Below are 27,755 nucleotides of genomic sequence, written 5' to 3'. Positions count from 1 at the left end.
ACTGACACCAACTCTGTAATTCAAACTCTTTCCATTTTCCTCTGATTCAAATAGAAGAGTTATAATACAGATTTACTGTTGCAATACAGCTATGCATAAGCTCCCAGAAACTATAGTATTTATGAAATTACAATATTTGATAATTTTAAACCATCCTTTGTGCATAGGATGGAGGGTCACCATTACACCAAATTCAATGGTGTAAGAAAGAGGGTTGTTACGTTAAAGACATCATACTTATTTCTTGTGAAATGTGTATGGTGAATGTAAGATGATTACAGAAAGCAAAACAATGTTTTAAGTTTGTGAATTTTGCAAAGTATTTCATTCCTGTTTTTGCCATGGTGTTGATATGTGATGATCGGCAAATTCCTTAAACCCTGAGGTCAGAGGTGGGAATCTTAAGGGAGGGGGCGGAGGGAGAAGGAAGGGAAACGCTGTGAGAGCATAAGATTAGATTCTGCTTCACAAAGTATATTCTTAAGGATAAGGCATTCGGGTTGCACAGATGTATTCAGTAATGACATTTCTTAGCTTGACTGCATGATGCTGTCACCTACTGGAACCTGCTGTATTATTTTAAACTATTTTTTGTGTATAACAGTGGACTGATACAGAAATTGAATACGGGACTGATGGAAACATTTGGGAAAGTTGGAGAGTGCCTTAATTACTCATTAGATAGCTATAGACATAGCTTCTTTAGGCAAGAAGCTATAGCCAGAACAGCTGTGGCATTGAAACACAGTCTGGAACCAGTGGCCAATGATTTTTTTGAATGAAACGAAAGCCAAGTAGTCACTTTCCTTGTGTTTCAAGCTGGAATGAGAAGTAGGTCAAGGTAACATTAGCCAAGTTGGCTGTAGATACATTCCTTTCACTCTTACCTGTGGATGAGCCACACACCTGTGAAAAGTTTGGGATAAAACAGCTATGTGTGCAGCTCCTGGGATACCATCTTGATTATTTCTTTATTGTTCTGTGCTTGGTTCCTTTCTAGGAAGCAGGTTGCTTCCTTCCAGCAGTGTTGCTGGCTCCACTGGAAAAGGCAGCAAAGCAGATGCTCAGCACCATAATCCAGTAAGTGCTTTAATAAAACATTTCCTTCTCACTTGCACAGAGATAAGGATGGGAGAAAAGAGAGAGACTTAATTTAGGAGGCTTTGCTTGCTGAGGGTTGAAAGGACAGTAAGAAGGTGCTTGCAGGGGAAGGTTAAAGAACTGCCTTGTTCTGCAGGCCTCCATTTTGTGCTGCGTGTGAGGTCACCGCTGGAGGACTGTCTCGGTGCACACTGGGTGAGTAGCACAGGCAACGGGCATGAAGCAGCACCACAGGCTGGTGGTTCAGGGTGGAGGCAGGCCCCTGGGCCATCCCCGGCTCCACTGAAAGAGTGCAGCAAGTACTGTACAGCTTCACAGTAAACAGAGTTAATCCTATACCTTCTTTCCCAAATGATCGTCCATGGCTAGCTGCCTCTGGTCTGTTTAATCTACCTAAGCTCTGCCTTTCTTGGTTGCCTGCTCCCTCTCAGGGAACAGCATTTCCCATTGAGACACCTCTCTCTGCCCTAACCTATGCTCAGTTTTATTATCTTCTTTTTCTTTTATTGTTTGGTTTCCTTTGCTCAGATGCCACCTAGCTTTCTCTGCACCTATCCTCTGCTTCCTATGCTTTCATTATTTTACTGAACCACTTTCTTTTGCTCATTTTGTGACTTTGTGCCTATCTCTACGCTTGCTTGTTTGCTTTCAGCCTAGCATTGGTGGGACCTACTTCTCCATGCCAGTTTCACAGCTTTTCCAGACATGGGAAGTGGGACTGGATCTCCTGGTGAGGTCTGTAATAGAGCAAAGGGGAGCACAACTCCAAATTTGTTCTGTAGAGTTCATCGTCCAGTTTTGCCTGCATCACTGAGAGTCACTCTTTCAGCTCAAAGTCCCTTTCCTTGGTCAGTATCTTCTCTGGCTTGACAGCTAAACAGCATGCTGCCTTGGAAGTGATGTGGATGTGAGGCTCTCAGGAACTAGTTTGGTATATAGCTAAGTAAAAGAGGTACCATCTTTATGGAAGCAAATTCTTCCAGCTATTCCTAAATAGCTGGCAGTTCTTATTACTGCCTTAGCATCTACCCCCGTGCCTGGTAAAAAGACACAAAAATTTAGATCTTCAGTGTTTTTTCAAGTAACGCTCAACTTTTAGCTGCCCTGCAACCTGGTGGCATTCAGAGTGGTCAGATAAACAGTTCAGCTCCAGGCAGTGGTGGCCATTGGTGTTGCAGCAGACTGACATTTACAGACAGAAGATCAGAAAGGGAAGCCAGGTAAAGAAGCTGGTACTCAGCGCTGAGACTACTTACATGCATGCTTTGCCAAAGATAAGTACTGAGAATGACAGTATAGCTGTCAGACAGTATTTACTGGGGGTAGTCACCAGAGTGTAAGCTTGTGCTTACGATCAGGTCTCTGTAATGCAGGAGTAAGGTTGTCTAAACAAGAGGTAGAACTTCCTCAAAGCTCTGCTCCCAAACAGGCAACACTTGCTCGACGTAGGTATACAGTCAGAATTGCAACAATATGCATACTCACTGACATAAATGCAAAGGCTGTAACCACTTACTAGTGGTTATCACAGGCAATAAGCAATGTAAAGAAAATCCTGAGTTTGGATTTTCCTTATCTCAGTAGTGTTTAAGTACTATTTTAGTACTTAAGGCTTTGAGCATTTCATTTCCACAGATTTCAAGTAGGGTCTAAGGGCCTTTAAGATAATTTTGGGAAATACATAGCAATCCGTAAGACCCATCTCATTTGGTCCATCTGCCAAATCAACAACGTTCTGTCACAAAGACTGTTTTTTGGTTGGTTTTTTTTTTTATTAGTCAAGCTGGTTCAAAGGACAAAGTTGCACGAGACCCTGGCTTTCACCATGAGATTATTTCAAGGTGTTCCTTGCGTTCTCCCCGCCACAGTTCATTGCCTCCCATTTTACCCATTTCTGAGACCACTGCCTACGGCAGTGGCCCCAGGTCACTGGGGTGATCTGGCTTAAAGTGATGTTTCAGTCATTCCATTTTTATCACAACCTCAGAATCAGTTTGATAGCACAAATTGGAGACTAGCAAATTTCAGGGGGGAAATGGTAAAAAATTTCTTCAATATGGCTTCAAGGAACTCAATGAAACCTATGGCATCCACGGTACATGATAACTTCCCTGTCATTCTAACTCCTAAATGAATGTAGCCTCTTACATCTCACAAAGATTTCCTTAAATTCTAGGCTGGATTTGCCCACAGACTAATGGGTGCACTGGTGGAAAGGAGGAAGGAGTTCTCAAATTATAGGATATTTCCTGAAGAGCTGAGAGAGGTGTAAGAAGGAAAACTTGTGGATGGGGGAACAAATGATACTCCCACAAGACTTACAGCTGCAAGAACATGAAGGATACAGACTTTTTTTTTTCTGGTGCTTTGTTCCAGGATTTGCTGTTCAAGTAAACAAGCATGAATATGCTTTACCCTAAAGTTCAGAAAGAGACAAAAAATGGAATTCCAGTTGCTGCTAGTTCTTCTGCTTCCTTCAGTGATGCATCAGACAGCCAGGAATCATTGAGAAATCAAGCCTCAAATTAATTTGAGTGTGTTATTCCAATTCAGCCAATACAGGGCCAGGTTCCAACTATTTCAGTGTGAGATTTCTAACTACTATAATCGGAGATGAGAGTGAAAAATGAAGCGTTTTGGTTTTAATTTTATTGTTTGCATATCTTTCTCTCTGCAGACTATATGACAGGAAGTCCCTCATAGCCATATCCAAATCACCTTTGGATAGGCACCAATTAGGCCATCCTTGAGGAAGTATAACACAGTCTGGTTCAGTTACCAACTACACTTACATAATATTCACCATTGTCCTCCAAAGACGTTACTGTAAAACTAGCATTAATTAAAAACCCCTGCAAGGTCTGGGGTTGGTGCCCGAGAATGCATGTGTGTGGTGGTCTCCTCAAATGTCAGTCACTGCAGAGCAAGGTGTATAAAATACCGTCCAGGAGCGGGACAGTTCCTTTTGAAATACTTGATTGGTTCCCCAGATTTTTCTTTGGACTTGAATTGCTCCTCTCTCTTCCACACTTCTCTCTCGTGTCCCCTCGAATTGCCATGCTGCAGAGTAAAAGGGAGCGTGAATACCTTGTCCTGTGCTTCTAGTGTCTATGTAGTATCTTGGACTTAAAATAAAAAGAGAATGTGGCCAGCTTCTCTTAAGCTCTGTGTGTGTGTGTTTCTAAAGGACAAGCAGGAAGATATGAGAAATCCAGAGATTGCAGTCCCATAACAACAATTTAATCCTCTTGCTTTTAGGGTAAAAGAAAGAGAACTAATCAGGAAAAAAGAATGTTTAGTCTGCAAGAAGTTAAATATTTAATGTTTAATCTTTAATGTTAATCATCAATCTGTTGAAAGAGAAGAAGCACATTTGTATTAGTAAAGGCCTCACCGGACTGGTAATACTGGCAAACCTTGAACTTCTTCGTAATTAGAGATGAGACTGAGCTGCAAAGTTAGCTGTTAAAGACAAGAAAGCCATCTCTCCATAAAATTGGATACATTCAGATCATCACTGAAGATTGACCACGTACATATATATTTTCACTCTTATGTATTTCCCCGGGACTTCTCACATCTTGGGGCTTGGAACTGGTCCCAGCCATTTTTCACCTGCAAGACCAGCACAAAAGAGAAAGTTAAAATTTAATACATAGAAGTGATTGGCCAGTCACATTTCTGCAGTAGGATGACTGTTCCTACTCCTCTTTTGAAGGGTAACTACTGATGACGGAATACAGATTTGTATCTTGTTTGGCATGCTTCAGCCAGCTCCATAAATCCTTCACTGTCTAGTCACAACTGAAGCTGTACAGAAGAATTATTTTCCTCTGTCACAGATGAGAGATTCTGCAGGTCTGTGGCACTCATCACATGAGGGTGAAGCCAATTCTTTTTAAGACTCCTTTTTTGAGGGGCTGGGGGTAAAGAAGAGAAAAAGGGTGGAAGGCTGGGGAGTCAGAGAAACAAAAGGAAAAATCTGTTGAAATCATTGGAGTTGAGGCTAGAAACCAGGCTGTAACATTCCAATTAGGATTAGTGACTATCGTAGTGGCTGTTGGGTATTCATCTTCCCAACTCTCATTTTCATCAAGATTATTTTTACAGAATCAGAAACCCATCCAGAAAAGAAAATAAACTTCAAAAAAATTCCTTTCTGTTTAAGCCTATGACTAATTTTAATTTACATTGAGTTTCTGCTGAAATTTTTCAACAAATGCATCAGAGCTAATTATGTGCATAACTCTTTCTAGTGACAAACTCTCTCAAGTGCCAAATCTTGAGATCAATAGTCAAATGCCCTCTAACTCATGTAAAAGCAGGTGACTGAGTTTTATTAGTTATCACAACCTAGTCCAATTCTCTTTAAAAATTTCAAGTTTGTATTCTATTAATAGAAAAATGAAAAGAAGGATGGTCAATATATGAATTTCTGTTAAAAAGTTGTGTAGTTAGGTAATTACAAGTTATGGATTGGGGAGCTGTGATAATGTGCTTTTTTATTAGGGGACAGATACAAAATGAAAATGTTAAAACTACAAAAAAAAAAAACACCCAAAAAAACGCTATCAGACATAGTCTTAATCTTAGCCAAGACCTAATGTCCAGTACCAAAAGGTTAGACATGAACATTTTGAAAACTAAAGAGTTTCAGTACTAATTGAGAATGGCACGTGGAGCACAAAGCCTTGAAACATACTAAGAGAGGATGGAGAACTCAAGTTACTTCTTCTTTGGAAAAGGACTACATCTTTGGTCACTCTAACTGTACTGAGATACATTCCAGTCAGCAGTTTCATCCCATGAGAAGGATACCCAACATCCTTAAGAGTGTTTTATTTAGCTTTATTATATATTTCATTAAAAGAGGGTGAAAGCATGAAACCAAAAGTGATGTTATTAGGTACACTCACCTATAACACTGCCTAGCAGCTCTAAACGATCAGAGCCAAAGAAGAGATGAGGTTCTGCATTAAAATGTGCCACAACAGCAGGCATCCCAAATGCCTATTGACGCCATGGAGATGAAACAGAGAATGTTACAATGAGAGAAATTTTTTCAGACACATGATCAATCTTCAGGAATAAAAAGCAAAAACTTTGACATTTTTCCTCCCCTTCTTTTCACCTTCTTCGTTCTTAAAGATGAGTCTAATGGAGCCATCAGAAAGTAGGGGATTCTCCAGAGCCTGTGTGCCCATTTTGAAGGAGCAAAAAAAGCAACCTGATAAATCCAGAGTTTTATGTCAAGTAGTGATAAATGGTATCTCTTAGTACTGGTCCTGTAGCTCCCCATCCTTGCTGTCCAGCTGGAATGAGCTGAATGGGTCAACCTTGGTTTCCCAGATGACAATGAGATAAACTATCAACAACAGTGAGTTAGCTTTCACATGTTCAAAAAGCAAAGATCACCTAAGAGAGATGGTCTATATAGTGCTTTCTAATCACCACCTTCATTGTTCCTTGCTTCCCAGTATTCTTAATAGGGAAGGAATGCATAGCTGTGATGCCAAATGGCATTGGAAGCATCTCACCCCATATTTTATTGCTTCCTCTGTTGTCTCTCTCAGTCGGTTCTTCACTGCAGGGGATGAAATCATTTCAAGTAGCTTCTGGGCAAGCTCTGATGATAGCCCAGCCTGTCTGGCAACCTGAGAAAAGATGATATAATTAAGAGTACTCTAATACTAAATATTCTAATTCCTACTATGGTCTAATTAATTTAATCTTCAGTATTATCACCCAAGGTCTATTACCAAAATAATTACAAAATACCCTTAAAACACTTGTTGCACAACTGTCTTGCTGTATTCCCAACCCATTCATCGTTTATCAACTCTCAGATACAAAGTAGAAGGGATATTTTAAATTTCCAAGCCCCAAATCTGCACTTTTTTTCAGGACTTCCTAAACAGGAAAAAAAAAAAAGGAAAAAAAAAAGATTAATACTAAGTTTAACCTCTGGTCCAATGACTTATCTGATAACTTACCAAAAAAAAAAAAAAAAAAAAAAAATTGTTGTTCTGAAAGTCTTACTGTGCAAGCCTGCCAAGACAAAACCAGTTTGTATGACAAATGCGGCCACATAGGATCTGTAAGTGATACTGCATGAAAGAGTCTGTAACTCACAGAGGTTAAACAGTTGCTAGTGTTACTGCTGTATCTTTTTAGCCTCCTCTGTGCCTCTGCCACACAGGAATGAGACAAAGTGGCCAAAGGTCCAATGTTTATCGGGTAACATTGAAGTTACAAGTACCTATTTTAATAAAGTATTTCACAAGAAATGTTAACTTCTATGCCATCTACCTAAATGACATGCCTTTTTTTTTTCCCTTTAAAAAAAAAAAAATTAAAAATGCTTACGGTATTGCACACGGACCAGTAATCCTGCACATGCAGGTGTTAATTCTTTCTCTCAATCACTTTTAAGTTTAGCATCCACATTTTCTTGTACATTCTCCTACTTCCTCATCAGGGAGATTAGGAGCTCTTTTTGACTCTACTTGAACAGGAGATAAACAAGCGTAGGACTGCAGTAGAACAAAATGCTGTGTATGCTTGGTAGCCACAGTGTTTAGACTGCAATATTTACACAGAGACGTAGTATCTGGTCCTCGCCATGTTAGGGCAGAAGGGGTATTTCAGTGGACTGGGGCAGGATTCAAAGACTATGTACATTGCTTCTATAGTAATTTATGTGAAGTTACTGCTGACTAACAAAAGAAGTAAAAAAATACTAAGGAACTGTATCAAGTAAACAACATTCCATTTTTCTAATTGATGTGTAAAATAAATTCACCTATAAAGACTCAGATGAAAGTGTTGGGACCCCTCACCCACTTTTGGATGGCGTATTTCTGGAAGAGAGGGAAGTCTAGTACTTGCTGCAGGGGTGAATGAAGACAGACACAAGCACAGAAGGAGATGCCTACCTCTCTGCCTCGCTGAACATAGGGGGATACTCACAGACCACCAAACGGTGACTAAATTACACAGAGATCTTTTTGAGTATGAACTTTGTTTCTCTGAAGTTCTGCATGTCCTTGCTTTATCTTTATTTAAATAATGATGGATCCAGAGACTATACGAGGACTTTCTGTATATATTTATGTACTGGGTCTGGCTAGGATGGAGTTAATTTTCTTCACAGCAGCTCTTATGGTTCTGTGTTTTAGATCTGTGTCGAGAAGAATGCTGATAACACACTGTTTTAGCTATTGTTGAACGGTGTTTGCACAGTGTCGGCCTTCTGTTTCTCATTTCCCCCCTCCCCCCCCACCCCATGAATAGATTGGGGGTGCGCAAGAGGTTGGGAGAGGACACAACAAGGCAGATAACCCGAACTAACCAAGGAGATATTCCATACCATATAACATCATGCTCAGCAATAATAAGTGAGGAGGGGGTTTAGGGAGGTTAGCCACCTTTTGCTTGGGAACCAGCTGGGCATCAGTCTACCCATGGGAGGTGGTGAGTGACTGCCTTTGCATCACTTGTTTTGTTTTCTTTCTCTCTTCTTCCACTTCTCCTTTGCTTATTAAGCAATTTTGTCTTGACCCACAAGTTTTCTTGCTTTTCTTCTTCTTTTCCCCTTCCCCTGTCCCACTGGGCAGTGGGGGGAAGTGAGCAAGTGCCTCTCTGGTGCTTAGCTGCCTAAGGGTTTAAGGGTTAACACACCACAGTTTAATTATATCCTTCAAATCTTGCCTCTTGAAAAGGCAAAATGCAAACCTTTGCTGAAATTCTGGTAAAAAAGGTACGCTAAAATGAAGCTGAAGTGCAAGGACTAGACTCTGGGGAAGGAGCAAGACTGCAAGTTTCAGGTTTCAGATAGGGATGTTGGATAGGAGAGACTAGTCATGGACAATTCCTCTCTTTTCTTCATAGTCCAAGAACTTAAAAAATAAAATAATGTAGAAGTGAGAGCCCTTAAAGAGGATTTCATGGTATACTAACTTACATGCCATTACAGCTTTTACTGTAATAAACAAAATCTAAACAGCAAAAGAAAATACATCAATCAAAAGAGTACAATTTCTAAGCATGTAGAAGGGCAATAAGGCACCGAACTTAATAGTAAAGCCTGGCTCCATCACTCCAAGGAAAGTAATCTTTCCCAAAGTGTTGCATTTCACCTGAAGTTTTCATTTAACAGCAAAACCTCAATGCATTCTGGAGACACTGTTCATACTTTCACTACTGTTAATAAAACAGTATCAACAGATAATTCATTGTCCATCCTGGGTATCTCGCCACAAGAATTAACAAAAAAGGAGATTCTGGTTCTGAGTGTCATTCAAAGCATGACCAAAAAAAAAAAAAAATCATTCCAAACAGAGCTGCTAGGGAAATTAAATCCACTTTTTTCTAGCTGAAATTTTTCAAAACTTCAAGTGATCATTTGACTAAGCTGTCTTCATGTCTATGACTGATCCAAACCATCAGTAAGAATCTGTATCAGAAATGCAGAAGCACCAACAAAAAGGAGACACTTACAGCCAATATATTCTCCGGTTGACTGATATCTTCATGCTGGTAAAAGAATAAAATAAGTAATTCAGTACTTAAGAACAAAAGCTCAGCTCTGGACTTGAAAATAGAAATAGAAATAAAAACAATACTAGTTGCTAGAGAAATTTCCTCAGAAAAAGTTTTAAGTCACCTAATCTAGGAACGTATTAAGTGCTTTCTGATATGAACTACTGATCCACTCAGCCCATAGGACTCGCCATACATACCTAAAAGAAGGCAAATTAAGCTGACTGTAAGCTAGTTCTTTTCTTGTAATGGCTCCTCAACCACTATGACCTTAAGTTTCCTGCTATGACTTTTCGTTAGAAGACAATTCCTTTCTCTTGCTTGAATTCCCCATTTGAACGAAGTGGGACAGGAAGGGTGACAGAGAAAGGATCAAGAAGTTGGCTTCATAAAATACTGACCTGTGACCAAAAATGTATCCAGAACTCCCTAGATAAGGGTTCCAAGTATTGTGGTTGTGTCATATCAGTGGCTGTGATAAAGCGCATGGCCCCAAGAGTGCCTGGGATTAGTGGGGAGACAGAGAAACATACTGAAACGAGGCACAGGATCAGGGACAGATACAGTCTGCGCAAGTGCTACCTAAGAACAGTATGATCTTCTCTGTAACTGTCCCCAAACAGTAAAGCTTACATTGATTCACAGCATCTTCCATGCTAATATCATTCACAAGCATATTTCTCCTCATAAAACTCATAAAAGTTCCTTTTATGGTTAAAATGCACATACTTCATATTGCTCACAGATACAGGAAGAGGCTGTGGACAGGGAATTCATCTTCATCTTTACTGTTAGGGAGAACTTAAACCAGAAGTGCTAGAGTTGAAAGATACCAGCTAAACTAAGTTTCTTACTTACCTGTACCAAGGACCCGTTGGAAATCATCTTCTGAAATTCGTACAGGCACTTGGTAGTATTTTGCCATCCTTTTTATATCCTTCAGCATGTATTCTGCACGCTTTGGCAACATTGCTGGGGGCTTGTTACCTTTGAGAAAAATTTCTGTTGAGATTTTCAACTGTATTATAGTAACACTGGACAAAACAGAACTGGACAAATTAGACCTCATCCGTATATGTGCCTAAGGAAGAGTATAATTTCATATTGGCTTACTGAAACATACACAGCTTTTCCAAAGATAATGCTAGGATTTAAACATGATTTATTTTGGTTTTGCACAGATCAACCCTTTAAGTTAGCAGAATCAGTTTTAAACCAAGGTACAAATGTCCTAGCAGGGATTTGTATTGATTCAGACAGTGACTTTTAAGCTAAATAACTACTAATGCATGGGTAAACAAATGTAGAAACTTATTAATTTCATGATTTATGAGTTGTAAGTCTCAGTGATTAACTTGTTCTAATAAGGCTACAAGTACTATTTTACAGCATACTTGGATCCTTCATGCATATTATAAACTGCAAGTGTTCCACAAATTGATTCTGGTTTGAGCTCAACAGAAAACTTTTAGGAAAACATTCCATATCAAATTATTATTATCCTATTTTAGAACTGACGAACTTTGGCACTGTATGTGCCACAAACAGTGGCTGTGTAGTTGCACAGTATGAAATTCCTTGTGGCTGATTTCTCAGTCACTAATGAGCTCCACAATCCTATAGTTAATTTGTTATTGGTGCCAAAACTTAGTTTAAACCTGGCTCTGTGGGCTCTGCACTCACTAAGAGGTTGCCCACTAGTGTCCTACTAGTGAAGAAGGTATTCCCCTACAAAGCTAATCTCTCCCTATTGCCTACCAGTTGCTTGCATTATGCCACCAAGGAAAGCTGGACGAAAGCGCAGATCAATGTTCCAGATGTGCTGGTACCGGCAGAGCACCTGCAACATAAAAAAGTAGTGATGGATTAACAGTCAGAGGAGATGTCTATAGAGCTGTGTGCAGCTAGGAAATGAGACATTAAATAGACACTGCAGACAAATCCTTTTCTATTATATTAGTGATAGTCCTAAAAGCCTTTTCTGGATGCTGCCAGAGAACTCTGATCTCAGAAAAACTGAAAGGCCTGCATTCGTATTATAACTATACAAGCCTAAGCAGGGGTAAATGAGGAAAAGATCAAGCTCATGAGTGGACACTTGCGCTCGTTAAACATCAGAACTATCCCTAAAGCAAAATGTTCAGCAATAACTCCCAAATACACTCAGGCCATGCTGCCGTTTGGCTGAGACACGCTTCCTTAGTGTCCCTGGTCTTCAACCCGCGAGGAAGAAACAGAAATACCCCTCACAAGTGAGGTAAAAATAAAACCGAAACATAAGGTGGGAAGGCGTGCTTAACATACACATGGTAGCTGTTGTGCCCTCTGACTGCACCCTGAGTCCTGGAGAAGGCAGGCTGATTCACCCGGCAGTCTTTTGACCCTAGACAAGGTGGCACAGAGACAGTCCCCATCTCAGCAGGTGTAGGGACACAGTGGAAACTGAGCTAATTTTTTTTTCTCCTTTTGCCTTCCCCCATTTAAAAAATATCCTGTTACTGGGATCAACACCAATGCTTTGTCACTTTTGTTAGCTGAGTGGGGAGAAAAAGCCATGGTGAGTTATGCTTTTAATGTGGAGATTAAAATATTAGTCGTGAGTATGTGTTGGAGACAGTATTTGTGCTACTGCTGGTAGAAAGCAACTGGGAGGGAAATTCTTACGGGAAGAAAAAATGTTTTACAGGGTCTCTGGGATCTAACATGCTTCCCATGAAGAAGTTATGTACCCAGTCCTACAGCAGACACTAGAAAGAGTAGATGGATTGTGTTTGAAGTCTTTCAATTTAAAGTGAGTGGACATGGTACAGTATGGGGGGAATGGATTTTCTCTGGGCAGAACAAACATTCCACATCAGGGTTTAAAAATAGTGCCTGCTTGCATGAAGGCCCCCAGCTCCTTGTGTCACTTCCAACCACCCACTTCCTCTGTAATTGTCTGGAGCGCACTTGTTTCTCTCCAGGTTTTAGCAGTTGATAAGATAGCTGTTAAAAAAAAAAACAACCCGAACAAACACCAAATTTAAAAAAAAAAAAAAAAAAAAAAAAACCAAAAATTCCCCCCGAAAACTAATCACTCGGGGTAACAAATTGAAGTTCTTGCTAGCTAGAAAATCTATAGTTACGAACCATTCTTTCTAAGTACACTGCATTTTAAGAATTTTCTTACGCTACAATCTAAAGCACAGAACCAATCACTATTTTTCCTTTTTTGTATTATCCTTTTTTTTTTGTATTATGTTACACACACCAGTCAAATAATCGCTAAGTCTCTTTCTGTCTCCTTTCATGATATTTAAAAATCTGCCAAGTATATTCCAATATCCCATTGAAGCATATAGCATGTGGTGGCAAAATATTATCTTGCTGCTTCCCATCTCCTTTTTGATACACTCAATAAGTTCATTTCACTATTTTAAGCATGGCTGGTGTACATGAGCAACAACGCAAAGTCAGCTCTTCAAAAAGCACACAGCCCGTACTAATTCCATTGTCTCTTTCCTCGGGTGACTCCTCATGTTCAGAGACAATCATAATGTGGCCTTAGAGAAGTGAATTTCATCTTTCATGCTGCCTGATCTGGAAGTGCAGTGTGCTTCCCTACCACTTTCTTCCACCACTGAGTATTTGCTCTTTGAAGTAACTGAGGTACATCTACAGACTCAGCTCTTCGGTGTTTACTTCCTCCCTTATATCAATGAACAATATTGAATATACTGGGCTAAATTCAGCTCTTGGATAGGCATCTCCCTCTCGGTTTTTTAAGTTTCCAAGCATTCAAAAGCTCTGAAAATAGGCCTGTTCCTCTTCAGAAGTTAAAACATAAATGTGTCTAACTTTAGACAGTAGACTTTAAATGTTGAGGTTATAACAGTTTCCAGCATAGAATTATGGTTGCTTACAAACTTTTATGTCCTAGAAAAATAAGATGTTCATTATAATAGAACTGTTTGTCCTTATATTTAACATGTTTAATCTATGAAACTATTGATTGATCATTACATGTCTACCTTTGGAAAGGAAATGTGCTGTTTCACATGTAGTTCTGAAATGACATTGTAAGGATGGGCTAACATTATTAAGAGCTATAATCAATCCATATTTTCTAAATGATTTTGAGTGCTTCTACTTGACTTTTTCTATTGGATTCTTCATTCACTGATACTATAAACAATCAAGAGGTCCAATTTTCCCTTGGAGAAGCCAAACTGGCTCAGAGTTACTGCTTATATTACATATTATATGTATTTATATAAAGAGAGAGATTGGCTGAGAGAGTCAGACCGGCTACCTTTGAGTGGAGCACAAGTTGCTCCTCCTTGTATTAAAGGTGTTTGACTCAGCTCTCTAAGATTACCCCAACCATGCATTATTTAGTGCTGTTCATCTGTACGTTACCTCTGGCAACACTCATAGTAAGGTAAAGAAATTAAATGCAGGCAGAAAGAAGGAGGCAAAACCCACTCTATTTGTCCTCTAAGTTATTGTTATGTGACAGCACTGGGAAACCTTGCCATAAAGCCAGGTAGAATCAAGACAGCTGTCTTTATATGTAGGTGTTAGCAATTGTCGTGTTAAAAATAATTGAAAAGTATAATTTAAGATCACAAGGGATTTCTCCTTTGTTATTAAACTAAGTCTTGCCTTCTTTAAAGAAGGCAAATTCTTTAAAAATTTGTTTGAAAAGTAAGTCATATGCATGAGAATACATCAGCTTTGATAAAGAGAACATGTTTTCTAAATAACAAATACTGCTACTTTGAGGTGATAATTAAGATAAATGTGAAAGCAACCTACTGCTGAATACCAGTAGAGTGTTTGTTCTCTCTTTGCATCTTGTTTCTTTTGAAGGCAGATGAAGATGAGACACACAGGCACTATTGCACTCAGAGCTGGCCCTTAGAGACCCACTCAGCCCCCCCCCCCCCTCCCCCCTGGCTCTCAGGTGGCCTCAGCTATTCGCTAGCTGGTCTGGCTGGATCTTCACTAGCGATCACACACTCATGTGCACACCTGCACTTGGACCTGTGGTCTGACTCCAGTTGCTGCACTCAGACCCACATAGGCACACGTGCACACAGGGTAGGGAGCCTTCACCCAGCAGAGAGTTAGAAAGGACTTTAATAAGAAGATAGGACAGGCGCAGAGCATGGCCAGACAAGTATACTGACAAGCAAACTGTTTACATGCGACTGGCCCTTTTATCCCCTTACCATCTCTTTTCCCACACTTGTTCCTCCTCCAGTCACCTAAACCCTTCCCTTTTCCCACCTTTGGTTCCTCCCCTAACCGTCCCACAAGAAGTCCTGTGCAATCCTAAAACGCGCTTCCCCTGCATCCTGTAATGTGTCTTAGTCCCCTAGGCAGCAACTCCCCCTTAGTCCTAGATGTAATCTGGAATATGCTCCTGATGACTCATCTTGCTGTAATCTTGATTTTCAACAAAGCAGCTAAAGTAACTTTAACTTGAGGATGAAAAATCTGAACTGCCAACAGTAGTTTGTGACCACTCACTGAAATCTTTCTTAACACCCGAGTATTGGGCAGTGAGCCAATCGTTAAGAAAGGATTTGGGAAAGCTGGGAAACTTCAGTGTGAGGTCTTTACCAGGCATATTGGTAGACATGGTGGCAAAAAAGAATTAATGAACAACTGAATAAGAATTCTACTTGGAAGAATTGGTAGGACTTCTATAAAGGAGAATCCTGCCTTACGTTTTTTTCAAGGGGCCAACAAAACTGTAGAGCCTGGTCTGGGGGTTCCTCCTTCCAGGCCACTGGAGCCTATGGGCTTCCCCATGTGCAGGTTCAGCCAGTAGTGAGGCTGAGTGTGTGTCCCAGAGAGACACGTACGTGCACACACACAGAGGACGCTAACATGGCCAGTTACACAGACTGCAACAGGCAGAGTGCTGCCTTTAACAACACTCACATATAATGCTACCAGAACTCAAAAAAATATAAGTATAGATAGTCTGGTCCTGTTGCTCTCTGGCTGATTGGGGTTAAGTTCACTAGTGAAAACACACCCCTTCACCCTCTAGATTCAAAAGCATATGCACATTTGCAGATCCCTTGAATATCAGCATGGGCCCTCAGTCCCTCTCTTGTTCATGCCCTGATCCTGAGCTCTCTTGCCCAGTATATGGGTCTTTTATTTGCTAGCTAGTCCAGCTCAATGCTCAGTGGCAAACAGAAGCATGGACTTACACACTTGTCTCGCAAGCACTCTTACATTCATGGATCCCTTAATTATCAGCAAAGGCTCTCAGCTTGGCCCATGGACTGTGCTCTAAGCTCCCTTAGCCACCTCCAGCTCAGACAGAAGTCTTTCCAGGTTTTCCTCCTATGAATCAGGTAGTACAGCTTGAAGTTGTTAGGTTATCTGATAAAAAAACCCTAATCTGAACATCCACAGAGGAGCACAGAAAGATAATGGGGGGGGAGGGGGCGGGAGGGGGCAAATAAAACCCTGCCCTGGCTGCTTCCAGGCCTGTCACAGGAGCATGTCACAGGCCCATCTCTGCAAGCCCAGAGGCCCTCAGGGGCACAATGGCATTGTGAGAACCCAAATTCCACCTCTCTGAGAAGTGGAACACACTGTCCTGAGCTCCTCCCAGGGCTGTCCCAGGACAGACGTCAGCCCCGTGGTCTAGGGGTAGAACCCATCAAGTCAGCAGGAGCAGGACTGTTGCAGGGGGGGAGGTGCTGCAAAGGGGCCTGGGATGCAGGAGAAGATAATTTTGGGTTTGCAATAGATTTATGGGGTGTTTATGGGAGGAACCAAAGACAGGGAAAGGAATGAATCTAGGCGATTTCAGGAGGAATAAGCATGGGAGAATAGAGGTATAAGGGGATAAAAAGGGCTGGTCACAGGTAAACGTGACTTGGCTACCACAGGGACCAGGGGTGTCCCAGTAAGCTCTGTGTGTGCGTGCCTGTATGTCTCAAAGGGCAAGAGCACAGGAGTTGGCTACCAGAGGGGACCAGGGGAGTTCCGGCCAACTGCTGGGAAGTTGTGAGTGTATGTATGTGCGTGTGTCAGTGAGTTAGGAGGTCTGTAACAGCAACTGGAATGAGGCTGTGGCCTCAGGGGCTTCTATGACCAAGTGCCAGCAACTGGAGAGACTGGGATCCAGTAGCCAGCTACTCGGTAGACTGACTGTCTTAGCCTAGCTACAGGGGGAGAATCCACGTTGTACCTAGTGGATCTTCATCCAGATCAGCCAGAGCAGGGATAGGATGAGACTGTTGGTTCTGTTTGTGTTTGTGTGAGTGCTGAGTGTGTCTGACTGTGTTGATCTGTGTTGTATATCTGTGTTTGTGTGTGTGCCTACTGGGAATACATTCTCAGTCTCACTACTGGTTGTACCTGGAGCTGTGGCAGCCTTGCTTCTGTCAAGCTACCAGATTCACCCCATCTCTACCAGAAGTTTTCTAGCAAATTACACATATGCACCCATGGATGTCAGGTTAGGGGAAAAGATAAATGGTCAGGTCCCTCCAGTTACTGGCATCCCAGGTTCATGTGCCCTATGGTCCCTCCTGTTGCTGATGCTGAGACCCCACACAGTTGGTTGCTGGCACCACAAAGACAGGCCATTATCACCCATGATCTAACTCGAGTTTCTGGCATTTGATTCAGTTAGTCTGGTCTCTCCAGTTGCTGTCATCTAGATCTTTGAACAGTCTCACATGGGGTAGAGGGTGAAATTAAACAGCAAGATATTTAATAAATATTAGTAAGATAGGATAGCCTGTGATCAGGCACCGGGCTCCTTCTGCTTATACACAAATGGACCCTTTTATTCTTCCTCTCTGTTCCCCTCACTTTGTTCCTCCCTGATTCCCCTTTTTCCCTCTTTCCCTAAACATTCCTTAGTAAGTTTTGCATACTCCCCCAGACTCCCTCAAATATCCATGATATTCATGTTCTCTTGTTTCCCCTTTATCAGTTACAAAGTCCAAGTCAACTCTCTTCAAAGCTATTCCTCTAGATTCTTGATGGCCCATCAACTAGTGGTTGGGGAATTTTAGTCTTACTGTCTCTCTTACAATTTCTTAGTTATGTTTGTGACTGTATGCATAAGAGCATAAGGATGTATCAGAGGGGGGTGCCTCATTTCCAACTGATTGACCCCAACATCTCCATCCTTCAAGTCCCCCACTCCAGTATCTCATCTCAGTCTGTGGTGGTTCAGTAGTTAATTTACAGTAAGTTCAATATGAATTAAAACATAATTCCTTCTGCTCTGGTGAATGAACCTTGCATCTTTGGCACTCTAGGGTGGGGTGGTGCTGGTCTCTGAATGCTATTTCAACCCTCTCAGCTTTTAAGGGGGACCCCTTTAAGCAGTGACCCCTTTTAAGTGCTGTTATTTTTAGCACTTAAATTACTGGGAAAGAGGGGATGTTGATGTGTGGGACATTGTGCAGTGTGACACATAAACTGTAACCTGACCCATCCTGTGTGTCCATATTTCTGTTGTTCTTCAAGGGCAAAATCTTTAAGGTTCCCTAGGAGGGTCCAAGCTCTTTAGAAATTGTGTATTTTCTTTTGGGTCAGGATTGTTATCCAAGCATCCTCAGAAACACAGGCCTTTGTGCTGCTAAAATAATACTGGCTGACCCTGGGTTGTCCTGTCCAGCCATTTCTTGCTTCCTAGCAGAATGTCTAGCTGTTTGTCTAATGACAGGAGCAATGAGAAATGTGTATTTCCACTAGGTACATTATTTACATTATTTATGGAGTAGTGTTGTTTCAGAGAAAGAATTAAGGGCAGTATAGGGAAAAATAGGTATGGGAGGATTAGAGGGATCAAACCAAGTAAAATTAGGTGTGGTTGAAATTTGTATGCAATACTCCAGAGTTCTGCTATCAGACTCCATGAGGTTTAAATCTCTCTGTGAATTGAGGCTATACCTTTGCAATTGTTGCCTGATTTTTTCACAAATTTTAAAGATGGATTTTTAATGAACTCAGCCTTAGTCTGATTCTTTTGGTTTTCATCCTGCTCAGTAGCCAATATTGTTTCTGATTTAATAATTTGAAGTGATCTGTTACTTATAGGAGGTCTTATACATACTTCTGTAAGCATGTTTTGATCCCTCAGGGTAGAAATTTTGCCTGATAGATCCCACAGTTAAGCCACTCATATTATTCTTGTGTTCTGTTAATATGCTTTCAATCTGATTACTCCAATTATCTTAAAAATTTCCTTGGGCAGGTCCCATTCATGTGCAGTCATAATGCTATAGAAGTTTGGTTACAAATTTTAACATTGTGGGCACATTTCCAACATCAGTCCACTTGCCACATTGAGGATTATATACCCTTATATACGATCACCTGGGGAGTACTCAGCCCAACTGGATCATGCCAATGACATCAGTTGCTGCCATCTCTAAGGCCAGGGGATTCCTCCTTCCTGGTTGCTGGAGCCCAGCCCGGTGCACCCAGGGAGGGGAAGCCTTGTCCTGTATAGATAATTCTGACAGGAATAAATAGTCTGCTACACGTATTTCTGGCATAGAATTGGTTGCCCCTGTCAGTTGCTGCTGCCTTTTCCTATTCCTTGCAAACACTGACTATTTCCGCTTTCCTAGTTTTTCTATTGGTGAGCCAGGAAAAGCAGATAGCATGATGCAGTTAAATTACATGGATGTATGTGTTTCCCTCCTTTTGTGTCTCACAGCATGCCTGTAGCATGCCTGTCAGGTCTTGCTGATGCTGCTGGAGAAGCAATCAGGAATAATTCCTTTCTCAAAGACTTGGCTGCTGCAATGGCTTTATGTCCTCCTGTGATCCTAGGTTTAACCAGGGAAGTAAACCACTCTTGCCTAGAGCTAGATGTCAAGGTGGTTGCTTTCCCTTAGGATCTCTTTTAACAAAGTGCCTTGTCTTTGCCAGATTTGTCTTTCCTTTTGAATTTCTTCCTCACTACTTCCAGTCTAGCTCAGAAAGGATAAAGTTACACAGATAGAAACATCCTATGCATCACAGAATCATAGTAGTACAGAGTACTCCTGTGCTCTCACAATATTCCACAGGAAGCTCCATTCAGTGCTGAGAGGGAGACATCCAGGGAAACGTAGATTTGCCAGGATACTCACTGAATACAAGGAAGCGCAACCTCTTCTGCCTCAGTCCTTGGCACAGGGTTGTAGGGTGTCCTGATGCTGGGCTAAAGAGGTTAGTGAGATCGTTTGGGAAAGGATTTGCTTGTCTGTGTGTCTTCTCAGCTGTTTGGGACAAACTCACATTTCTTTATGTATCATGATGGTTAGAACAACTGTTGTTTTTATTTACAAATGAGAGTCTCATCTAGATTATGGTGACTCTCACAGGTATTTCTTCTAGACACATCGTTACACTGGCGTGCTCTAGGCAAATTCTCAACAGCCTGCATTTCCACTACATTTATCCCCTGATCCAAAAAATCATATACATGTTGAAGTTTCAGACCTTTTTCTTTTGACATACTTAGTTGATCTGAATAAGGTTCATTAAAAAATTCCTTCACATTTTTGAATAAATTAGCAGCTTTCTTGGGTGGAGAAGGAGTGCCTATTAGAAGGGGAGGGCTCAGATTTTGAGGGATAAATGGAGTCCAAGAGAGATGACAGAATGCAAGGAAGGCTTTTTGTTTCAGGATCTGAAAGAAATTTCATTAGGATCCAAGACAACAATACTTCACCCTCTATTCCATCAACATGCGAACTTTTTCAGTCTGCCTTCATATGATTAAAAGAAATGACATGACAGACACCTGTACAAATGACCACCACTTGCCATTTGTGGAAAGAAATTAAACTTCCTTTTACTGTATAATTGGTTATGACTTTGGGAGACAATAAGTCATGATGGTATAGAGGGAGAAAAGAGAAGAGAAGCTTTTCCCTCCAATCAAATGTGTGATTCACTTGTACATAATTCAAATGACAGACCTGCATCTAAAGTGAGGACAAGAATGATCTCTTGCTGAGTTTCTCATCTCACAAAGCACTATCTAGAAAATTAATTCTAGTCCTCACATTCTGTGTGACAAGCAAGAATATCCAAAAGATGAAACAGAACTTCGATGATTTTCTTGCAGTTCAGTCTCCATTCCTAATAATCTCCAGAAAGCTGCCTGTGTATCTGTGAGGAGAAGCATAAATTTGAGAAGATATCTTTACAGTTTCTAATAAGAAAAGATCATAAGTTGAAAAATTAACTCAGTAGAAAAAAAAATTACAATGAAAATATTTGAAGTAAAAAGCAAAAACTGCCCAGGCAGTGCCCAGAAATTATAAGGCAAATAAGAAAGATTTTCTTAACAGTTATGCTTGTATTTCTTCTAAGTATGTAATCGCTTCTCTGCAAATAAACCAAACTTAGGTAAACTAATCCTAAATGCAGGTTGTTCTGGTTCTACTAGTACCCGATTAGCATTTTATGAACAGAGGTGTATTTCCAAAAGTGGTCAGTACAGCTCAGCAGCCTCTATCAGTGGTCCCAGCTCTTCAGTGTCATCATAGTCTGTATCTTCAAGAGCAGGGGATGAATCTCTCTCAGCCTTGGAGGTCCTGTTTCCTGACACATTAGGACTCCGGTCTGAAAACATGAAGGGAGGAACACTGAGATAAATGCACATCCTGTACGTATTACCTTTACATGGTTGTACAGCTGGCAGCACGGGCTGTCCATTGTCTTCTCCAGAAATTAGAACCATAGATATGCATGGCTGTGAAAGACCTTGTCTCATCCTGCCTCCTGCTACATGTACGCTTATCCAAGGATCAAGCTTAATGTTCCCAGAAAACAGGCTCCTGATCTAACTTTAAACACTTCTAATAAAGGCAATTCTTCAATATCCCTAAATAACCCAACTCTGTTTTACTGCCTCAGGTGTTATCTGACACACTGCAAATTTAGGAGATCTGTCCTTGTCCATCCCACAAGTGTGCCCTGATCTGGCTCCTCCCAGAGCTATCACAGGAGAGGGCTCAGCCCATTGTCTATGTTTGAAACCCATTAAGAGGATGTAACCCACTTCACTAACTGAGGGGTGTTGTTGCCCACAAAGATATGAGACTTATTATGAGGTACAGGGGAAGAGGATCTTGGGTCATAGAAAACTTACTATGGGCTGCTTAGGGGAGGAAACAAAGCACAGAGAAGGAGGGATCGATGTAGTTTGGGGAGGAACAAATATGAGAAAATAGAATGATAAGGGGATAAAAAGGGCTGGTGGCATGTAAACAGGTTGCTGGCCAGTATGCGTTTGGCCATGCCCTGCATCTGATCAGCAACATCTGTCCTGTCTTCTTATTAAACTCCATTTCTGACTGTTTTCCCTAGTAAGGGGGCTCTCTATTCTGTGTGTATGTGTGTATGGAGATCTAAGTGCCAGCAACCAGAGCTGGACCACGGGTCAGAGGGGTCTGTGCATCTGTGGTGCCAGCAGCTGGAGAGACTGGGGTGGCTAGACCTCTAAGTACCACCAACTGGGCTGGGACTCTGGGTGTCAGGGGCTCACATGCTCAGACACCAGCAACTGGGGGAGGTTAGGGAATCCAGGGGCTAGTTACTTGGCCAACTGCATGTCTAAGCCCAGTTACTGGGGGATGTGTTGTGCATATGTATGGGTATTAATGTGCATGTGGGTGTGTCAAGTAACTGAAAGCCAGGGGGTTCCAGGACCAGTTACTGGATAGACTGAATGTCTAAGGCCAGTTACTGGTGGAAGTATAGTGTGCGCGCGCGCGCGCGTGTGTGTGTGTGTATGTAGGTCTGATTACCAGAAACTGGAGTGGGTCTTTGGGCCTCCAGGGTTAGTACATGCAGGTGACAGCAACTTGAGAGACCTAGGATCCAGGGGCAGCTACTGGATAGACTAAGTGTCTAAGGCCAACTACTGGAGGGATCCATATTGTTTGTGTACATACACATTTTCCACCAATCGGCTTTCATCTTGGTCAGCCAGAGAGAGGAACAGAATGAGGCCATTGGTGCTGCTTGTGTTTGAGTGCTATGTTTTCTGTCTGTGTTGGCTCTACAAGCCAGCCTTGTCTATCTGCATATATGTATTACATGTGTGTGCATGTGTGTGCATGCCTACACATGCTCAGCCTCACTACTGGCTGGACGTAGGGACATGGAACCTCCATCAAACGACCAGATTTAGCAACTCCTAGTAGCTTCTGATTTTTAGAAGTGTCCTGGTTTTGGCTGGAATAGAGTCAATTTTCTTCCTAGTAGTTGGTATAGTACGGTGTTTTGGATTTAGGATGAGAATAATGTTGTTTCACTGTAACACTGATGTTTTAGTTGTTGCTGAGCAGCGCTTACACTAAGTCAAGGACTTTTCAGCTTCTCATACTGCCCCCCAGTGAGGATGCTGGAGGTGCACAAGAAGCTGGGAGGGGACACAGCCAGGACAGCTGGTCCAAACTGGCCAAAGGGATATTCCATACCATACGACGTCATGCAGAACAAAAAAACTGGGGGTAGTTGGCTGGGGGGGCACAGCCGCTGCTCAGGAACCGGCTGAGTGTCATTCAGCAGGTGGTAAGCAATTGCATTGTGCATAACTTGTTTTATATATTCTTTTATGATTATTATTATTTTCCCTTTCTTTTCTGTCCTATTAAATTGTCTTTATCTCAACCTACGAGTTTTACCTTTTTTCTGATTCTTTCCCCCATCCCACTGGGGGGGAGTGAGCGAATGGCTGTGTGGTGTTTAGCTGCCTCCTGGGTTAAACCACAACAAGAAGACAAAGAAATGATGAGAGAGATGAATGCACCTTAACTATACACAGTTTTTGTGAACAGCAAAGGTTGTCAATACAACTCAGCAGCTTTGTATGAAGTCAACAGCAAGTGAGGTTCACAAAGACACTGAACATTTGTTTAAGTAAGCTAGAAATGTATACAACTTTATATATAATGTTAAAATGAATATAATCATGGGCTGTTAAAAAAAATTCTCTAATGTTTCTCTAATCATGTTAAGTCCTAAAATATTTTGATTATTTTTTCATGCCTTCAGTCTGTCAAATATTTTTATCACTGCCCCAAAAGGTGGAGTTCAGCTGCTGATCTGAAGGTGTTCCACAGTTATACTAAGTGCATGGAGAAAGAGAATTATCTCCTAAATCTTTTTTCTTAATTCTTTTTGAATTAGATGGGCCTGACAAGATTTAGTGCTAGGATAAAAACCTGGCTGAATCTATCCTCCAGCCACTATCCACTGTCTTTAAGAACTCACAGAGAACAAGCTCTGAAGGACTGGGGAAATATGAACAACATATGCTTATTTTTAAGGTGGTGTGTGTGGGAGAAGAAGCAAGATTAGGAGTTACAGAAAGTTCAACTTCAGAAAAATGTCAGAACAAATAAACTACTTGCAAGGAGACAGAAGAAAAAAAGCAGGTTGATAACAGATAACATGGATTTATAAAAAATAAATCACACCAGAGAAATCTGATTTTTCTTTCTGATTATCTAAAAGTGCTTTCATAAGGGAATAGAGCAAATTGTCACTCACCTCACATGATATTTTTATAAGTAAACTAGAGAAATATGGTCTAACTCAAACCGCTGCAGACTGGGTACAAATTAAGTAAAAAATGGTATTCTTAGTGTAGCTCACTGTACCAAGTAAGATTCTTTGACAGCCCTACATGCAACTAAGTATTTTTATTGAGTCCTAAGACAAAATACACATGTTCTTATTAAGTTTTTGAGATGAAACCATGCTGTATTGGAATTCAAATGATCTTGGCAAAGTTTTGATGAAAATAGAATGAAATCTAATAAGGACACTTACAAGACTACAGATGAAGGGAGAAACAATCAACTGCATAATTAGAAAGATCGGTGTCTAATGGTATGTGGTATTTTACAGAGCAGGATTTGGAGTTGCATCAGGCCAGACATTGAACACTGTCAGGAGTGTCATGCTGTTGCAAAAAAGGGAGACATCACACTGGCATGCATAAACAGAAGGATATCCTGTAAGACATATGAAGTGGTCCTTCTGCTCTACCTGACACTAGTAAAATTTTAGTACCATGCGGTGCAGAAATACTGTAAAATTTTGGTTTTGAAACACTTTTTGAAAGATATGGACCTACTGACACAGCCTGGGTGGAGACATACAGAATGAGCAGAGGTCTAGTCAACAAGACCTAAGTAGAAAATTGACTAATTTAGGTTGCTGCAGTCTAGAGAAACAAAATACAAAACAGAACTGAGGGGAGATATGTTAACAGTCTTCAAGTACTTAAAAGGCTGTTACAAAGGTGAATGCAACTCCTCTATCCCCACGGTCATTATAGTAAGAAGTAACAATTTTAATTTTCAGCAGTGAAGACTTAGGTTAGGCCACAGGCAAGAATTTTATAGCTGTAAGGAAAACAGAGCGTGGGTATAGATTACCTGCAGAGGCTGTGGAAACACTGCTACTGAATGGCTGTAAGAACAGAATAACAAATATCTAACCTACACTCTTCATGTAGGTAGGTAGTGTTCCTTCCTGACAGTGGTTAGATAAAACCTAGGTGACCCCTTGAGGTACCCTCCACCTTGATTTTCCCTGAGTTCAGTACAGTAACTATGAATTATGAAAACTAACAGCAATGCTCTTCTGGCCTCACCTGTCTGTGAATCCTTGTTTCTGTCACTTTCCTCAGGGATCCCAATGATTTCCTGTTCATTCTGCTCAGAAGGAGAAGCATCTTTAGGTCCAGGAGCTTCTGTCACATCATCATAACCATCTTCCAGGGTATTTCCAGGCAGTGAAGAGACCTCTGGAACAGTACAGATATTAACTGTAACAGGGAGAGATCTTCCACTAGAGAGAGCAGTAGCTGATGATCCAGCGATAAGGGCCTGTAATACTGACATTATCATGATGATAATGAACGATAAGAATCCTCCTGAGGACTCTAGGGTATTCCAGACAACAACAATATAGCTCCAATAATTGTTATACATTGCTGTAAGAAGTAGAAAGTGGAAATCAACATGGAGGAGGGACAGCAGGGGGGAAAAAGATCTGGAGAAGGAGGCAGTTAGTGACAGGGTTTGTTTCAGAGTGAGCTTCCCCATTGCATTTCGTACTTGCACAATGAAAAATTACTCCTTGTTTATCTCTGTGTAGCACTTGCTTCCTCGTCTTTTCATTGCTTTAACCACCTTCTGTTAAATTTCTCTGAAATGGTCTTGCTAAGTAGCCACCATTGGCCATTTGCCCATGGACATGTGGCTACAAACTTAGGCCAAACCTTTGGAGAAAAATATCTGTGGTTCTGCTTCTCTTCTCCAGGCTGAATGACTCCAACCCTCTCAGCCTTTCTTCATAGGAGAGGTGTTCCAGCCCTCTGATCATTTTTGTGGCCCTCCTCCGGAGCCACTCTAACAGGTCTTTTGTACTGGGAACTCCAGAGCTGGATGCAGTACTCCAGGTGGGGTCTCACCAGAGTGGAGTAGAGGGGCAGAATCTCCTCCCTTGACCTGCTGTCCACGCTTCTTTTTATGCAGCCCAGGATGTGATTGGCTTTCTGGGCTGCAAGCGCACATTGCCGGCTTGTGTCCAATTTGTCACCCACCAGTACCCCCAAGTCCGTCTCCACAGGGCAGCTCTCAATCCATTCATCCCCCAGCCTGTACTGATCCTGGCAATTGTCCCAACCCAGGTGCAGGACCTTGCACTTGGCCTTGTTGAACTTCATGAGGTGAGGTTCATATTTGCCCATTTCTCAAACCTCTCAAGGTCCCTCTGGATGGCATCCCTTCCCTCAGGCATATCAACTGCACCACTCAGCTTGGTGTCATCTGCAACCTTGCTGAGGGTGCACTCGATCCCACTGTCTATGTCATTAGTAAGGGTATTGAACAGTACTGGTCCCAGTACGGACCCCTGAGGGACACCACTTGTTACTGATCTCCATTTGGACATTGAGCTGTTGACTGCAACTCTTTGGATGTGGCCATCCAGCCAGTTCCTTATTCATTGAATAGTCCATCCATCGAACTCAGTTCTGTGAGTAGCCAGCTCTCTAATTCCTCAGGGGCAGCTAGCTCTGTGGTCTGTACTGAACTGGAAGCCATCCCTCAGAGAATATTAGTTTTCACTGCTTTATATTGTATATATAGACACATGGAGACACAAATAATACATATATGAAATTAAAAGTCAATCAAAGCACTCCTATTTCACTTTTTACCTAGTACTCAATATTCAATCTGAGTAAGAAAAAGAGATCTTATTTGGAATAATTGCCTTCTTGATGAGCAGCTCAAAGCAAGTAAAGAAAAGAAAAGCTTTTCATTTACTTTTAAATAATAAAAAACCTTAATATAAGAAAAACAATAGAAAATAAAATTAAAGACATAGCACAGCAGACAGTCGGGGTTATGGCAGCTGAGGTCCAAAACTGCTCGTACCTTTGGCCGTTGATCTCTCTGAGACCAGGCAATAACTAAGAGAGCATTTTGATCAGCTCCAGGAAAATGCAATTCTTCTCCAAACACTTGCTCTCCCTCAGCTTTTTCAAATTAAAAAAACCCCACATCTGGCAAACTGCATTTTCTTCAGATCACTCAGATTAAAATTCCCTAATCAACGCCAATGGTATGCCAATGTTCTTATTTGGAGCATGTTTTTCCTCTCTCTTAATTCTTCCCATGTGTCTCAGAAATGAAGCAACAGCTTACAAGCTGTTACGGTTGCAATTTCTGGGAGAAGCAGTTGTCAAATTGTTGGATTCGTGTGACTGGATCCTGTGAAGAGTGCGGTACTACCAGCAAACACTTATTTTCAACTTCTCATGTAGAAGACTAGCACCTGTATATGAGATTGTATGACATTCTTCCACCACAAGAGTTAAACAGAAATTTTTGGTTCACATCGAAACATCACTAGTGGTCATGAAGTGCAGCAAGAAAAAAGTTTCAATCACCAATAATGCTTTGGAAATTAAAAGCTACCCTGATTTTGGGTCTCTTTCTTTGTAGGATCCTCATCTTCAATTACCTTGAGTTGCTCCAGGACTATTTTCTTCATCATTGTCCCCGCTATAAAACTGTGCCTTTGTTTTTGAACTCTCTGAATAAGAATCTAGT

At 41.3% G+C, this 27,755-nt stretch overlaps 1 protein-coding gene across 1 annotated transcript in view; it reads right to left on the bottom strand.

Annotated features, from left to right (window-relative positions):
* Window positions 1–4,379: 4,379 nt before the first annotated feature.
* Window positions 4,380–27,755, bottom strand: part of GSTK1 (glutathione S-transferase kappa 1) — a 24,864-nt gene continuing 1,488 nt past the window's right edge. Inside the window, exons 4-14 of the mRNA XM_009329879.1 lie at window positions 27,667–27,750; window positions 26,556–26,560; window positions 26,512–26,518; window positions 19,083–19,092; window positions 11,401–11,489; window positions 10,501–10,629; window positions 10,044–10,144; window positions 9,601–9,636; window positions 6,639–6,755; window positions 6,018–6,111; window positions 4,380–4,716 (exon numbers count right to left, since the gene is read on the bottom strand). Coding sequence (XP_009328154.1) covers window positions 4,676–4,716; window positions 6,018–6,111; window positions 6,639–6,755; window positions 9,601–9,636; window positions 10,044–10,144; window positions 10,501–10,629; window positions 11,401–11,489; window positions 19,083–19,092; window positions 26,512–26,518; window positions 26,556–26,560; window positions 27,667–27,750 — 713 coding nt within the window. The 3' untranslated portion in view covers window positions 4,380–4,675. The remainder of the gene's footprint in view (window positions 4,717–6,017; window positions 6,112–6,638; window positions 6,756–9,600; window positions 9,637–10,043; window positions 10,145–10,500; window positions 10,630–11,400; window positions 11,490–19,082; window positions 19,093–26,511; window positions 26,519–26,555; window positions 26,561–27,666; window positions 27,751–27,755) is intronic.

The sequence above is a fragment of the Pygoscelis adeliae genome, unplaced genomic scaffold (assembly GCF_000699105.1).
Source record: "Pygoscelis adeliae isolate BGI_AS28 unplaced genomic scaffold, ASM69910v1 Scaffold120, whole genome shotgun sequence".
Lineage (NCBI taxonomy): Eukaryota > Metazoa > Chordata > Aves > Sphenisciformes > Spheniscidae > Pygoscelis > Pygoscelis adeliae.
Note: the sequence above shows the minus strand (reverse complement) of the source record. Positions and strands in the feature narration are given on the sequence as shown.